General features: G+C 42.2%; 1 protein-coding gene across 3 annotated transcripts in view; it reads right to left on the bottom strand.

Moving 5' to 3' along the window:
• Positions 1–14,010, bottom strand: part of LOC134205756 (cadherin-86C) — a 768,251-nt gene that overhangs the window by 86,558 nt on the left and 667,683 nt on the right. For all 3 annotated transcript variants that reach the window (XM_062681320.1, XM_062681322.1, XM_062681321.1), the window contains exons 3-4: positions 13,742–13,947; positions 4,010–4,254 (exon numbers count right to left, since the gene is read on the bottom strand). In XM_062681320.1, the coding sequence (XP_062537304.1) occupies positions 4,010–4,254; positions 13,742–13,947 (451 nt within the window). The remainder of the gene's footprint in view (positions 1–4,009; positions 4,255–13,741; positions 13,948–14,010) is intronic.

Raw genomic sequence — 14,010 nt, 5'->3', positions numbered from 1 at the left:
AAATCGGGCATTTGACCGAATAGTACATTTGGCCGAATAGAACATTTGGTCGAACGGGACATTTGGCCGAATAGGTTAATTCGCCGAACAGATCATTTGACTGATTAAGTCATTTGACCGAACATGTCATTTGGCCGAACAGATTATTTGACCGAATTGGTCATTGGGTTGAATATGTCATTTGAAAAGAGAAAATTGGCCATTGGGCCGAGTATGTCATTTGAAAAGAGAAAAATGAGGTGTGAAAAATGAGACGTCTCGTCTTTTCACAGTGAGAAGTGAGAAATGAGGAGTGAGAAATGAGAAGTCTTACTTCCCACTCCTCATTTCTCACTTCTTACTGTAAAAAGTGAGAAGCGCAAAGTGAGTAGTAGTGTCTCACTTCGCGCTTCTCACTTTTCACAGTGAGAAATATGAGATAAGGAGTGAGAAGTCAGACCTATCACTTTTCACTACTCATCTCTCACTTATCACTTCTCACTGCGAAAAGTACGAAGGCAAAGTGGGAAAGGAGACGCCTCTCTTCTCACTTATCATTTCTTACTTCTTATTTTTCACTGTCCACAGTGAGAAGTGAGATGTGATCAAATGACACATTCAGCCGAAAGACCTATTCGGCCAAAAGGCTATTCGGCCAAATGACTTTTTCGGGCAAATGGCTATTCGGCCAAATGGCCTATTTGGGCAAATGACCTATTCGGCTACCCTAGCAGCACACATGTTTCACATAGGTTAATGCAACTCATATATGACCAGATTCGATTCTGACCAGATTCAGTAAAATTCGATCACGGTTGTCAACTGTATCGAACGAAAGATCACAGCGAACGATGCGTTACAATATCCAGCGACTGTCGGCGGAAGGAGTATCGGCTGAGTACAGCCAGAAGCTCTACGAACGGATAAGTGCAATCAACGATAGCGACAATATCAACGATCTATGGGAGTCGATCCATGGAGCGGTGAGCACAACAGCACGAGAAGTGGTAGGCACTGCACAGAGGCGACCCAGGGCGGGTTGGTTCGATGTGGTGTGTCAGAGAGTGACAGACGAGAAGAACGTTGACAGAAGCCGGATGTTGGTGTCAGGTACCCGTTCGAATAGAGATCGGTACAAGGAAGCAAGAGCAGCCGAAAAACGAACCCACCGCAGGAAAAAATAATAGTACGAAGAACAAGTTACTCGTGAGACCCAGGACACAATGGCGCAGAACGATATGCGAAGGTTTTATGAGTCTGTCAATGGTGTGCGGAGAATGACAGCGCCATCTCCCGTCATGTGCAACGACCAACAAGGGAATTTGCTGACAGATAAAACCGAAGCAGCTGCCAGGTGAAAGCAACACTTCGAGACTTTGTTGAATAGTGGAAGTGACGGTGCATCGGTGAACAGAATAAATATTAGCGATGATGGAGCTGTGGAGTCACCTACACTAGATGAGGTCAAAAAATTGGTAAAGAGCTGAAAAACAATAAGGCTGCGGGGAAGGACCAGCTCCCGGCTGAACTTCTCAAACATGGCAGTGAACAGCTTTATGAAGTTCTGCACTATATTATGTCGGAAAATATGGGTAGACGAGGAAATTCCTGCTAGCTGGTTGGACGGCCTCAATTGTCCTTAAGAAAGGGCACAGACTGGAGTGCGCCAATTACCGAGGAATAACCCTCCTTAATTCGGCGTACAAAATTATGTCCCGTATTCTGTTCAACAGATTGAGACCGCTTGAAGAGTCCTTCGTCGGCGAATACCAAGCAGGTTTTCGTGAGGGCCGATCAACGACGGATCAGATGTTTACCCTGAGACAAATCCTTAATAAATTCCGGGAGTACAACTTGCAGACACATCATCTGTTTATTGATTTCAAGGCGGCGTATGATTCAGTGAAACGGAATGAATTATGTCATATTAAGCTTGAACATGGTTTTCCGGTGAAACTGATACGGCTGATTCGTATAACTGGATGGATCGAAATCAAGTGTAAGGGTTGCGGATGAAATATCGACGTCATTTGTTACCTTAGATGGATGGAAGGGTGATGCACTCTCGAATCTACTGTTCAATATAGCGTTCGACGGAGCGATTAGGAGAGATAGCGTGCAAAGAAGCGGTACCATTATCACAAGATCGCATATGCTTATGGGAGTTGCGGACGATATCGATATTATCGGAATTGATCGCAGTGCCGTGGAAGAGGCTTTTGTGCCTTTTAAGATGGAGGCAGCGAGGATTGGACTCACGATCAATACCAGTAAAACGAAGTACATGGTCGCTGGCAATCAACGTGGGTTCATTAGTGGTGGTGGTAGTGAAATGGTGTTAGATGGTGAAACATTTTAAGTGGTGGAAGAATTTGTGTATCTTGGAACATTAGTGACGTGCGATAAGGATATTACCCGGGAGGTGAAAAGGCGTATTGCAGCTGCAAATAGGGTTTATTGCGGACTTACCCCGCACAACCAGCTTAAGCCCCGTAGTCTGCAAACGAAAACAAAACTCGCGCTGTATACTACTCTGATTCTTCCGGTGGCTTTATACGGCCATGAAACATGGACGTTAAAGGAGGCTGATCGGAGAGCTTTCGGAGTGTTTGAGCGTAAGGTGCTGCGGACAATACTCGGCGGTAAACAAGAGAACGGTATCTGGCGGCGTCGCATGAATCACGAATGGCTTTTTGCAGTTGAAGAGGACCTGAGGGCGCTCAATGTTCAGGGCGACTGGAAGCGATTAGCCCAGGATCGAGTCCAGTGGAGAAGGATACTCCATTCGGCGTAGGTTCATCGAAGAGCTGTAGCCCATCAAGTATCAAGTAAGTATCTTTCTCGCCACAAGTTGCATTCGACGAGATCGAGATTATTGCAGTTTTTGGCAATATTTTTTGTTCGCGCAATATAGAAGCTTCATTTTATACTTTGTCCACAGAGAGGCTACTGTACGAATATCGCAAAAAATTAAGACTTAAAACAAGTAAAATAGCCAACAATGAAATAAATAGCAACATTTCCCAAAATATCAGCACATAGAGCATCGATTCAAGATTGCTGATCCAGTACCCTAGCTGCAACATTATACACAGAACTTTATACAAAGTGTATTGCGTATTGGACAATTTACGACTAAGCTTACAAAGTGTATACAATATGCATACAACCCGATTCAGCTTCGTTTTGGTGCAGTAAAACCATAATCAAACAGCCCACGAAATGGATAAATCGTCGATTGTTGTTCGATTCGTTCCAGTTAAATAAATTTATGCTTTATTTAATCTAATTACACTGGACGAGCGTGTTGAAACGCCGCGATTGGAGATGTGCGCGCGTGCGCTTTCTGCTATTGCCATCGAACAACACGCACTATAACCGTCCAACCGAGCTATATCTTCAGTACCAAGGTGCCGAGGATGCTGCCAGCAATTTACAGTCGCATACTATCAGAAAGCATTTTTCTCGCAATATCGTGTGTACCTCTCGTACTCATATTGCAGTGATCCTCGAATCTTATTTAAATTTATATATTTACACCCCCTCAAAGGGAAGTTTCCCACCGATATTTGTTTTCCAAACTTGGTCTAAATTAGGGTACCAAATGATTTAAACAATATTTTCTCACAGTAACATACGATGCACAAATGGAACAATTCGCGAAAGAATGGCGAATTCCCGTTTGGCAACCACTATCACATTGATTCCAAACAGCCATACAATAAATCGATGCAGTCCGAATCGATTTTCCTTCGATTCCGGCGTCTCGGCACTATGGAATGGCACGCGCGTTGCGCGAATATTTATGGCTACCGTAGATCAAACACCCGATTGGGGAGAGGGATCTGGCTGTACTTGAACAAACGCTCGCAACCACTCTGGAGGGCAACCATTGTTCTGCGCGTTGGCCCTGGCTGGGTGAAAATCACAAATCGATCGATCGCGCCGCGTTGACCGACTTATGCCATAACTACTTATGCGAGTATATAGTACTTAGAACCGAAGCTTCTGCTGGATGCCATAAACCTACCTCCGGCACCATGATGATTCCGGTTTTGTGCGGGAAAATCAGGTCATGCGGGGTGCTGAAGTTGGTGGCAGTGATCGAACAGCTCTGGATCGACATGCCGCCCTTGGTGTCCTTTACCGAGACCTGGAAGTCGTAGTACCGGCCGGCTTCCAGCCGCCGCGTCAGGATCACGTTCGCCTGGCAAATCGAGTTGAACTTGGTGCACGGGAGGGTTTCGATCTGGACCGTCGACGAGGAGGCGTCACCTGGAGTAGAGGGAGTAAAAAGGAGGTAAGTGGTGAGTAAGAATGGTCATGGTGGATAATTGTAACATAATTAAGCCCCTTGAAAAAAAAAGCTCTGTATCAATTGTGCCAAACAGATTGTTAGAAAGTATTGTTGAAATATAAATATTGTGTACAGAATCTATTCGGGTGTTAAAAAATTTCAACCCCATAGGCAAACATTATGAGGATCTAGAAATGTTTCATCACTAATTTAAAAGCAGTCCAAAATAGTCTGTGGTTTTCTGATAAGGATGAACTTGAAACATTGTCCTTAGTTAAATATGGCTGAGCTCTTTTGTTGTTTTGCACGGTTTTTTTCTTCTTAAACTTTTGTTGAGCGTTAATTTAATTTGTGTATAAGCAGAATAAGCAGTTCGATGAAAAGTATGGATCAAAACATCGGTCACCTGAAGATGGAGATGAAGTTTATGCCAACATTTGTAGTCAATATTAGGGACATTAGGGAAAAAAACTGCTATCGAAAAGAAAGGCAGCAATATTTTTCTCGATAAATAGATGGAAGCGACGATGTTTGATTGGATTGTATCACATGCTCACCAATGATTAAGACGGTCGTTAGACCATGAATGCAAACGTCTTGTTGAGCCCAATTTTTTGCCGTGCATCATCATCATCATCACCTTGTCTTTAGTCCTCGGCGCGATTCGAACGAACTGGAGTGTTCACCCGAAATCTTCACACAGTTTTGCACACCATCCACCGTTGCTTTGATCAGTCTGGCAAGCTTCCCAGGGAAGCTGTTCTCGTCCAAAATATTCCATAGCTCTTCGCGATCTATACTGTCGTATGCCGCCTTGAAATCAATGAACAGATGGTGCGTTGGGACCTGGTATTCACGGCATTTTGAAGGATTTTCCGTACAGTAAAGATCTGGTCCGTTGTCGAGCGGCCGTCAACGAAGCCGGCTTGATAACTTTCCACGAACTCGTTCACTAATGGTGACAGACGACGGAAGATGATCTGGGATATCACTTTGTAGGCGGCATTAAGGATGGTGATCGCTCGAAAGTTCTCACACTCCAGTTTGTCGCCTTTCTTGTAGATGGGGCATATAACCCCTTCCTTCCACTCCTCCGGTAGCTGTTCAGTTTCCCAGATTCTGACTATCAGTTTGTGCAGGCACGTGGCCAGCTTTTCCGGGTCCATCTTGATGACCCGGGTAGAAGCCATGAACAGAATAACAAAACATGATATGGTTTTGATTGATATAAGAGATAAAAGAACAGGCAACAATATCAAAAATTTGCACTAAAATATCATTTGAATATCAATATATGCTATGGATAAGAACAAACTAATGGCACATGATATTGATCACTTCTTACAAATAGTATAACTTGATCTCCTCATGATATTTTAGTGCAAAATATTGATATTGTCGTCTGATATTTTATCTCTTATATCAATCATATCAATATCTCATTTCGCTATCTTAACAACATTTGGTACTAATGAGCTTTTTTCGTTTACTCAGGGAGCTCAGCTCCGATACCATCCTTACCAGCTGCTTTATTGGTCTTTAGCTGCTGAATGGCATCCTTAACTTCCCTCAAGGTGGGGGCTGGTTGGCTTCCATCGTCCGCTGAACTGACGAAGTCATCTCCTCCGCTGCCTTGACTTTCACTGCCTGTACTCTCAGCGCCATTCAGATGTTCCTCGTAGTGCTGCTTCCACCTTTCGATCACCACACGTTCGTCCGTCAAGATGCTCCCATCCTTATCCCTGCACATTTCGGCTCGCGGCACGAAGCCTTTGCGGGATGCGTTGAGCTTCTGATAGAACTTGCGTGTATCTTGAGAACGGCACAGCTGTTCCATCTCCTCGCACTCCGCTTCTTCCAGGCGGCGTTTCTTCTCCAAAAAAAGGCGGGTCTGCTGTCTCCGCTACCGTCTATAACGTTCCACGTTCTGCCGGGTACCTTGCTGCAGCACAACCGCCCGCGCTGCGTCGTTCTCCTCCAGAATCTATTTGCACTCTTCGTTGAACCAATCGTTCCGTCGACTTCGACCCATATACCCGACGTTATTCTCCGCTGCGTCGTTAATGGCTGCTTTGACTGTATTCCAGCAGTCCTCAAGAGGGGCCCCATCGAGCTCACCCTCTTCCGGCAACGCTGCCTCGAGATGCTGCGCGTATGCAGTGGCGACATCAGGTTGCTTCAGTCGCTCTAGGTCGTACCGCGGCGGTCGTCGGTACCGAACATTGTTGATGACGGATAGTTTTGGGCGCAGTTTAGCCATCACCAGATAGTTGTCAGAGTCGATGTTAGCGCCACGATATGTCCTGACGTCGATAGGAGAAGTAGGAGAAGTAGGAGAAGTGCCGTCCATCAATCAGAACGTGGTGTATTTGTGATTCTATCTGAAGTGGTGATCTCCAGGTGTACCGATACGGGAGGCTGTGTTGGAAGTAGGTGCTGCGAATGGCCATATTCTTGGAGGCGGCGAAATCAATTAGTCGTAGGCCGTTTTCGTTCGTCAGCCGGTGAGCGCTGAACTATCCAATAGTCGGTCTAAACTCCTCCTCTTGGCCAACCTGAGCGTTCAAATCTCCTATGATGATTTTGACGTCGTGGCTTGGGCAGCTGTCGTACTCACGTTCCAGCAGCGCGTAGAATGCGTCCATATCATCATCAGTGCTTCCGGAGGGTGGGCAATGGACGTTGATTATGCTGAAGTTGAAGAAGCGGCCGTTGATCCTCAACCTGCACATTCTTTCATTGATCGGCCACCACCCGATCACGTGCCTTTGCATATCACCCATCACTATGAAAGCTGTTCCCAGCTCATGTGTGTTGCCGCAGCTCTGGTAGATGGTATGATTACTTCTAAACGTTCGCACCATTGATCCCTTCCAACAAACCTCCTGCAGCGCTACGATGCCGAATCCACGGTCCTTGAGCACATCGGCGAGTATGCGTGTGCTCCCGATGAAGTTGAGAGATTTGCAGTTCCACGAACCGAGTTTCCAATCGCTAGTCCCTTTTCGTCGCAGTGGTCTTCGCCGATGGTTCCGGTCCGTACTCTCTTGTTGATTGTTTGTTGCGTGAGTTTTTTTGGCTGGCTTGCAGGGCCTGACACCAAACCCCCTAAATTTCCGGAGGACCATTCCTCCTTATTTCCGGTGGACCATGGTGCACAGTTTCACTTAGAGTCCCTCGCTGGCACTCGGACGATGATCAGCCGCCCCTAACATGGAGAACAGACGCTGTTGTGAGCCGATCCTGACATGGAGAACAGACGCTCAATAAGATTTGCACCTCCGGAATAGAGCAAACCCGCCCTTCCAAGTCAGCATACGACCATAGCTTCCACCGGGGTTGGTTACCCGATCTTCCCTAAGGTTGCTCGTATCTCGACCAGCACCGCGGGAGGTAGGGATAACCAACTTGGGTTACACTTCAGTTGCAGCAACCAAATCAATGTGAGTTGGTCTGTTCGCCTTATGCCAGGCAAATGCGTTCATTCGGAGAAGCAATTTTTTGCCATATACCTGGCAGATATGTTGATTTGAAGGAAGCATGATCGACTCTATTCGCCTTATACTAGGTAAACGCGTCCATATACAGAAAACATTATCTACCCTATTTGCCTTATACCGGGCAGACGGGTTCATTTAAAGAAGGCATCATCTTCAGGCATCAGACGCATTCAGAGACATGATCTCCTCCGTCTTATACCGGGCAAACGCGTTCATTTAAAGAAGATAGTATTTCTACTTTTTGCTTTCTATCAGGCAGACGCGTTCATTAATAGATAGCATCATCTCCACGTTCGCCTTATACTGAACAAATGCGTGTATTAAAGTAAGGCATTATTTTATCTTTTTGCCTTATACCGTCTTGATTAAATGATGTTATCGTTTCCTCAATTCACCTTATACCGGGCAAACGCATTCGTTAAAAGAAGGCTATATTCTTTTTTTTTTGCTTTATAGAGGACAGACCATTTCATTTAAAGAAGACACCACCTTCTCTGTTCGCTTTGTATCGGACAAACTCGTTCATTTAAAGAAGGCATCATCTCTTCTTTTTGTCTTAGACCGGGCAAACGTGTTCATTTGGAGAAGGCATCATCTCCTATATTCGCCTTGTACCGGCCAGACGCGTTAATTTAAAGAAGGCATTATCTCTTCTATTTGCTTCTATTTGGAAGTTTGATCCTACACCTCCGTGGAAGGAAATGTTTGAAGAAAAGGTTAAGGTATAATTACCAGAAAGCATTATCTCCTCTCTTACTCAATTTCATAGGATATCACTTTTTCAGATAATGCGTAGAATGCCAGTTTATTACACAAAAATGTTGGTTAAACAGAATCTTTAATGTGTTTCGCTAAGCAACTCTAACTAGCAATTTTATATTACTTACCATCCAGATGCATCCTGAACAGAACATGAGCCAAGAGCGTGCCTTGGTGTTCTTAGTTTTGAACTTTGAACACAGTTCAGTGTGCACTGGGTTGGTACGTAAGTAAAACGATCATGGTAACTAAGATTCCTTAGATTTGGAACTATGCAAAAACATTCTAGCATGCTTGATTTTTATCCGTTAGATGCCCACGTGTTCCATTACTAACCGAAAAATGTGTAGCATGCCGTCGCTTGAATTTGTTTTCCTAGGATACAAGTTGCTAAGTTAGGTCAGTGCTCTTGAACAGTGTGCAGTGTTCAGAACGTTTTGAACACGAACACGCGTTCTCGTGTTCAGATGCATCTCTGTTACTTACAAATATTTTCATTTTGCGATTCATCGATATCTGTTTCTTTTTTTATTGTCATTATTAAGGAGACTTTCAGCCCTAGGCATATCTGTTTCTGTACCTTTCGTGGTAGTAGCCTTATGGGTAATGGTATTCGGGTTGGTGAGGTGAAACTTTTTTTTCTCATCCCTCATTTCTTACTTCTCGTTTATCAAGTGGGAAAGAACGATTGAGAAGTGAGACGATTGAGAAGTGAGAAATGAGGCCAAATGACTTTCGCCCTAATGCTTTGTGCGGCCTAGTGACATTCGGTCTAATGTCTTCCAGCCGAATGAGTTTCAGCCAAACGGCCCTTCCCCGACCGAAATGGTCGTTTGGCCGAGCAATAGTGAATGAAAAAGTGGGTGTCAGGGCATTAGGCCGAAGGTCATTATGCCGTATGGCCATTTGGCCGAATGGTCATTAGGTCGGATGAGAAGTGAGCAGTCAGTTCTTCCTTTTTCCTCCTCCATTCTTTCTTCCTCCTTCGTTTATTTTACTTTATTCATCTCTCTTTCTTCATTCTTCTTGCTTTTTCCTTATTTCTTCCTTCTCTCACTTTCTTTCTTTCTTCCTTCTTTCTTTCTTTTTTCTTCCTTTTTCTTCTTTCTTTCTTTCTTCTTTCTTCCTTCTTTTTCCTTGTCTCTTTCTTCTTCCTTTCTTCTTTCATGTTTTTTTCTCACTTCTTTCTTCCTCCTTTCTTCCTTTTTTCTTCCCTCTTTTTCATTCTTTCTTCTTTTCTTCTTCTTTCTTTTTTCTTTCTTTCTTTCTTGTTTCTTCCTTATTTTCCTCCTTTCTTCTTTCTTTCTTCCTTCTTTCTTCCTTCTCTTATCCTTCTTTCTTCCTTCTTTTTTCTTTCTTTCTTTCGTCCTTCTTTCTTCCTACTTTTTTCCTTCTTTCTTTCTTTTTGCTTTCTTTTTTCTTCCTTCTTTTTGCTTCTTTCTTCCTTCTTTTCTTTCTTTTTTTTCTTTTTTCTTCCTTCTTTCTTTCTTTTTTCTTCCTTCTTTCTTTCTTTTTTCTTCCTTCTTTCTTTCTTCTTTTTTCCTCCTTTCTTCCTTCTTTCTTTCTTTTTGCTTTCTTTCTGCTTTCTTTTTTCTTTCTTTTTTCTTCCTTCTTTCTTCCTTTTATCTTTCTTTTTCTTCCATCTTTCTTTCTTCTTTCCTCCTTCTTTTTTCCTTCTTTCTTCCTTCTTTCTTTCTTCTTTTTCCCTTCTTTCTTCCTTCTTTCTTCCTTTTTCTTCCTTCTTTCTTTCTTCTTTCTTCTTTCTTTCTTTCTTCTTTCTTCCTTTTTTCTTCCTTTTTACTTCTTTCTTTCTTCCCTCTTTCTTATTTCTTTCTTCCTTCTTTCTTCCTTGTTTCGTATTTTTTTCCTTCTTTCTTCCTTATTTCTTTTTTCCTTCACTCTTTTTTCTTCCTTCGCTCTTCTTCCTTTCTTTCATCTCTTTTTCTTCTTTTCTCATCTTTCTTCATTCGCTCTTCTCATCACTCACTTCTCACTTATTACTTCACACTTCCTACCTGCCACTTCTCACTTCTCACTCCTCACTTCTCACTTCTCACTTCTCATGTCTCACTAATGACCAGTCAAATGACCAGGGCCTAATGACCCAGCATCGAAAAAGTGTTAAGAGATTAATTATACATTATTGAGAAGTGAAGAGTAAGAAATGAGAAGTGCAAAGTAAACAAAAAGATAAAAGAGGAATGGGAAGTGAGTCTCACCTCTAGTTTGTTACTTCCCACCATGGAAAGTAACAAGTGTGAAAGGAGTAGTACGAAGTGAAAAGTAAGAAATGATGGTTTAGAAAAAAGAACTGAGATGTCTCATTTTCACCGCTTACTACTCACTCCTTATTTCTTACTTTTCACTCTTCACAGGGATGTCTTGCTTCTCACTGCTTGCTTCTCATTTCTCACTTCTCATTCTTACAGTAAGAATTGAAAAGTGAGACGTTTCACATCTTATTTCTCACTTCTCAATTTCCATTTCTCATTTCTTATTCCTCACTTCACACTTTTCGCATTCAATCTTGTTAATCTTTTTTATTTCTTTACTCAAATATTTTTTCTTATTACTAGAGTTCGTCACTGACACTTTTGTTCGGCCAAACGGCATATATGGCAAACGACCATTTTGGTCAAACTGTATTTTCGGCCAAATGACCTATTCGGCACAACAAGTTTTCGGCCAAATGACATTTTCGGCAATTTTTTGTTTTCGACTTTTTAGGTATAAAAGTTTCAACGTGTTAATATCGTGTGAAACTTCGCAGGTAATCATTGTGGAAGTGCCAAAAGAACACTACGCTATTTTATGGCAAACGACCATTTTGGTCGTTTAGTATTCCGCGAAATGGTGCATTCCGCGAAATGGTACATTCCGCCAAAAGTCATTTAGCGAAAAGGTACAAACCGCCTAATGTCGTACAGCGAAATGTTACAAACCGCCAAATGTTATTCCGCGAAATGTTCAACTACAAAAATGAAACTCGGGAAATAGTTTTCGCCGAAATGTTACACAATCGTGCTCATACCATCTTGTTCATATACTTTGTATAGCCCTCAAATGCTTTTTAGTTTGATAGAAATTGGACGGAAACAAGTTGAAGTTTCTTAAAGTATGCTAATGATCAGGGATTGAATCCAAAACAGAATGTGAAAGTGTCTCACTTATCATCTCTGAATACATATACGAAATAGCATACCGTGAGATACTTTTTTCGCAAGTTGTCATGATAAAGAACTGATTCGGGAGGCTATACCTTTTGATAAATCTCCAAACATGGGAAGCACTGGTTCTGATGATGCACTTTTCTGTGGAGGCTGACTATCCGATTCTGTTTTTTCGCACTTGTATACAAGTTTGATAAATTTGCTATCATAGTTTGTTATGAATCGAAACAGTTTTTGCCTTTCTTGTTCGTTATCTATTAAGAGCGATTTCTGCAAACCCTGCTAACCCTAACCCTAAACTATTCATTGGATCGTTCTTCTGGCGGGTATTTTGAAATGCATTCACAAACGTGGCCGAATAGGTCATTGGACCGAACATGTCATTTTGCCGAGCAGGACATTTGACTGAATAGGTAATTTGAATAGTGAGAAATGAGATGCACTTCTAACTACTTATATCCCACTCCTCACTGTGAAAAGTGAGTGGTGCGAAGTGACAAGTGAAACGTCCTACTACTCACTTCTCATTTTCATTTTTCACATTGAACAGTGAGAGATAAGAGTAAGAAGTGAGACGTCTCAATTCTCACTTTTCACTGTTAAAAAGTGAGAAGCACAAAGTGAGTAGTGAGGCGTCTTATTACTCACTTCACACTACTCACTTTTTACATTGAAACATCTCACTTCTCACTTTTTACAGTGAGACGTGAGACGTCTCACTCCTCAATCCTTATTTTTCACTTCTAACTGTAAAAAGTGAGTAGTGCGAAGTGAGAAGTGAGGCGTCTCACTACTCACTTCGCGCTTCTAACTTTTACAGTGAGAAGTGAGTAATAAGACGAAGTGAGATGCTTCTCACTTGCACTACTCACTTTCCACAATAAGAAGAGGGATTTAAGTGGTTAGAAGTGAGACGTCTCACTTTTTACTCATAATTTCTCACTTTTCAAATAATCTTTTCGGCTAAATGTCCTGCCCGGCCAAATGTCCTATTCTGTCAAATATCATATTCGGCCAAATGACCTTTTCTGCAAAATGACCTATTTGGCCAAATATCCTATTCGGCCAAATGAATTATTCAGCCGGATGACCCGTTCGGCCAAATGACTTTCGGCCAGATGGTTTGTTCGGCCTAGTGCCATTTGGCAAATGGCTTTCGGTCAAATGATCCTTCCCCCTGGGGCAACATACACCAGCATAAACACCAAAATTTAGAAATTAGGTTTCTAATAAAAGCAAATAGTGTATAGCATGTATTTTTTTTACCATTTTCATCAAAATGTTTCTATATTTTGTTGACAAAGTTCAGCTAATTGTTGGGGAAACTGGCAACTCTGGAACAGTCGAAGAAATTTAAAGTGTCTCGTATATTGGGAAAAAAGGTCCGCTATATTAAAATACTAGAATGTAAGAATAAAATATGAATTTATAATGTAAATGAATAACACATTATTATGATCGAAATGGAATCTGCTCTCAAAAAGTATTTCAACGTGACTATTCCCAACAACCTTGAAATTTCAAAAATCGAATCTTACTAACTTAGCACTTCTAAACTCATATGAAACATGAATTCAAACAAATCCTGTTTCACAAGGCCTTAACTGCATTGATCGATTTCTCTTCATCGTTTTGTCTTTCGTTATTAACTCAACTGGTTTGAAAATTGCAACCATCATTGTCACTTCTGCGGATTTTGGAATTTAAACATTTTTCTTGGAGAATTTTTCTCACGCGGATTTATGCATGTATTTTTTTTACGCCGGTCTTGGCATCTCAATTAGTTCTTTTACACGGATTATAAGATTTATGTAGTTAATAAGCAGTTTTAATTTTTTTTTTGACTAAATCAAATGGTTTTGTTGCCAAAATTTAATTGCTTTGTAACCAAAATCGAATGTTTCCATAATTGAATGCTGCCAAAATCCAATGTTTCCGAATTCGAATGGGGTCTGTAATTTGCATCAACGAGTTGAATATTTCCATACCCATACTGAAATATTCCGCACAGTATCATATAGCTCCAAAATACTCACCAACAAGTTCAAACTGCAGCGGGTACTCGAATTCCTCGTCCGTGGCCCGTAACCGGTAGATGACGGAACCCACGGCGGCATCGGCCGGCACCAGCACCAACCGCATCCGCGTCGAGGGGTCAAACTTGGGATCCAGTCCGACCACGGTCCGCTGTATCAGGCCGACCAGCAGCCAGCAGTGCCACATGGCAAAGGTGGGAAACATTCTACAATGGAAAGAGAGACAGAGAAAAAAAGAACGTGGGCGGATTAGCTCAGGTGTCTTGTCC

Source organism: Armigeres subalbatus, chromosome 1 (genome assembly GCF_024139115.2).
Source record: "Armigeres subalbatus isolate Guangzhou_Male chromosome 1, GZ_Asu_2, whole genome shotgun sequence".
NCBI classification, from domain to species: Eukaryota; Metazoa; Arthropoda; class Insecta; order Diptera; family Culicidae; genus Armigeres; species Armigeres subalbatus.
Note: the sequence above shows the minus strand (reverse complement) of the source record. Positions and strands in the feature narration are given on the sequence as shown.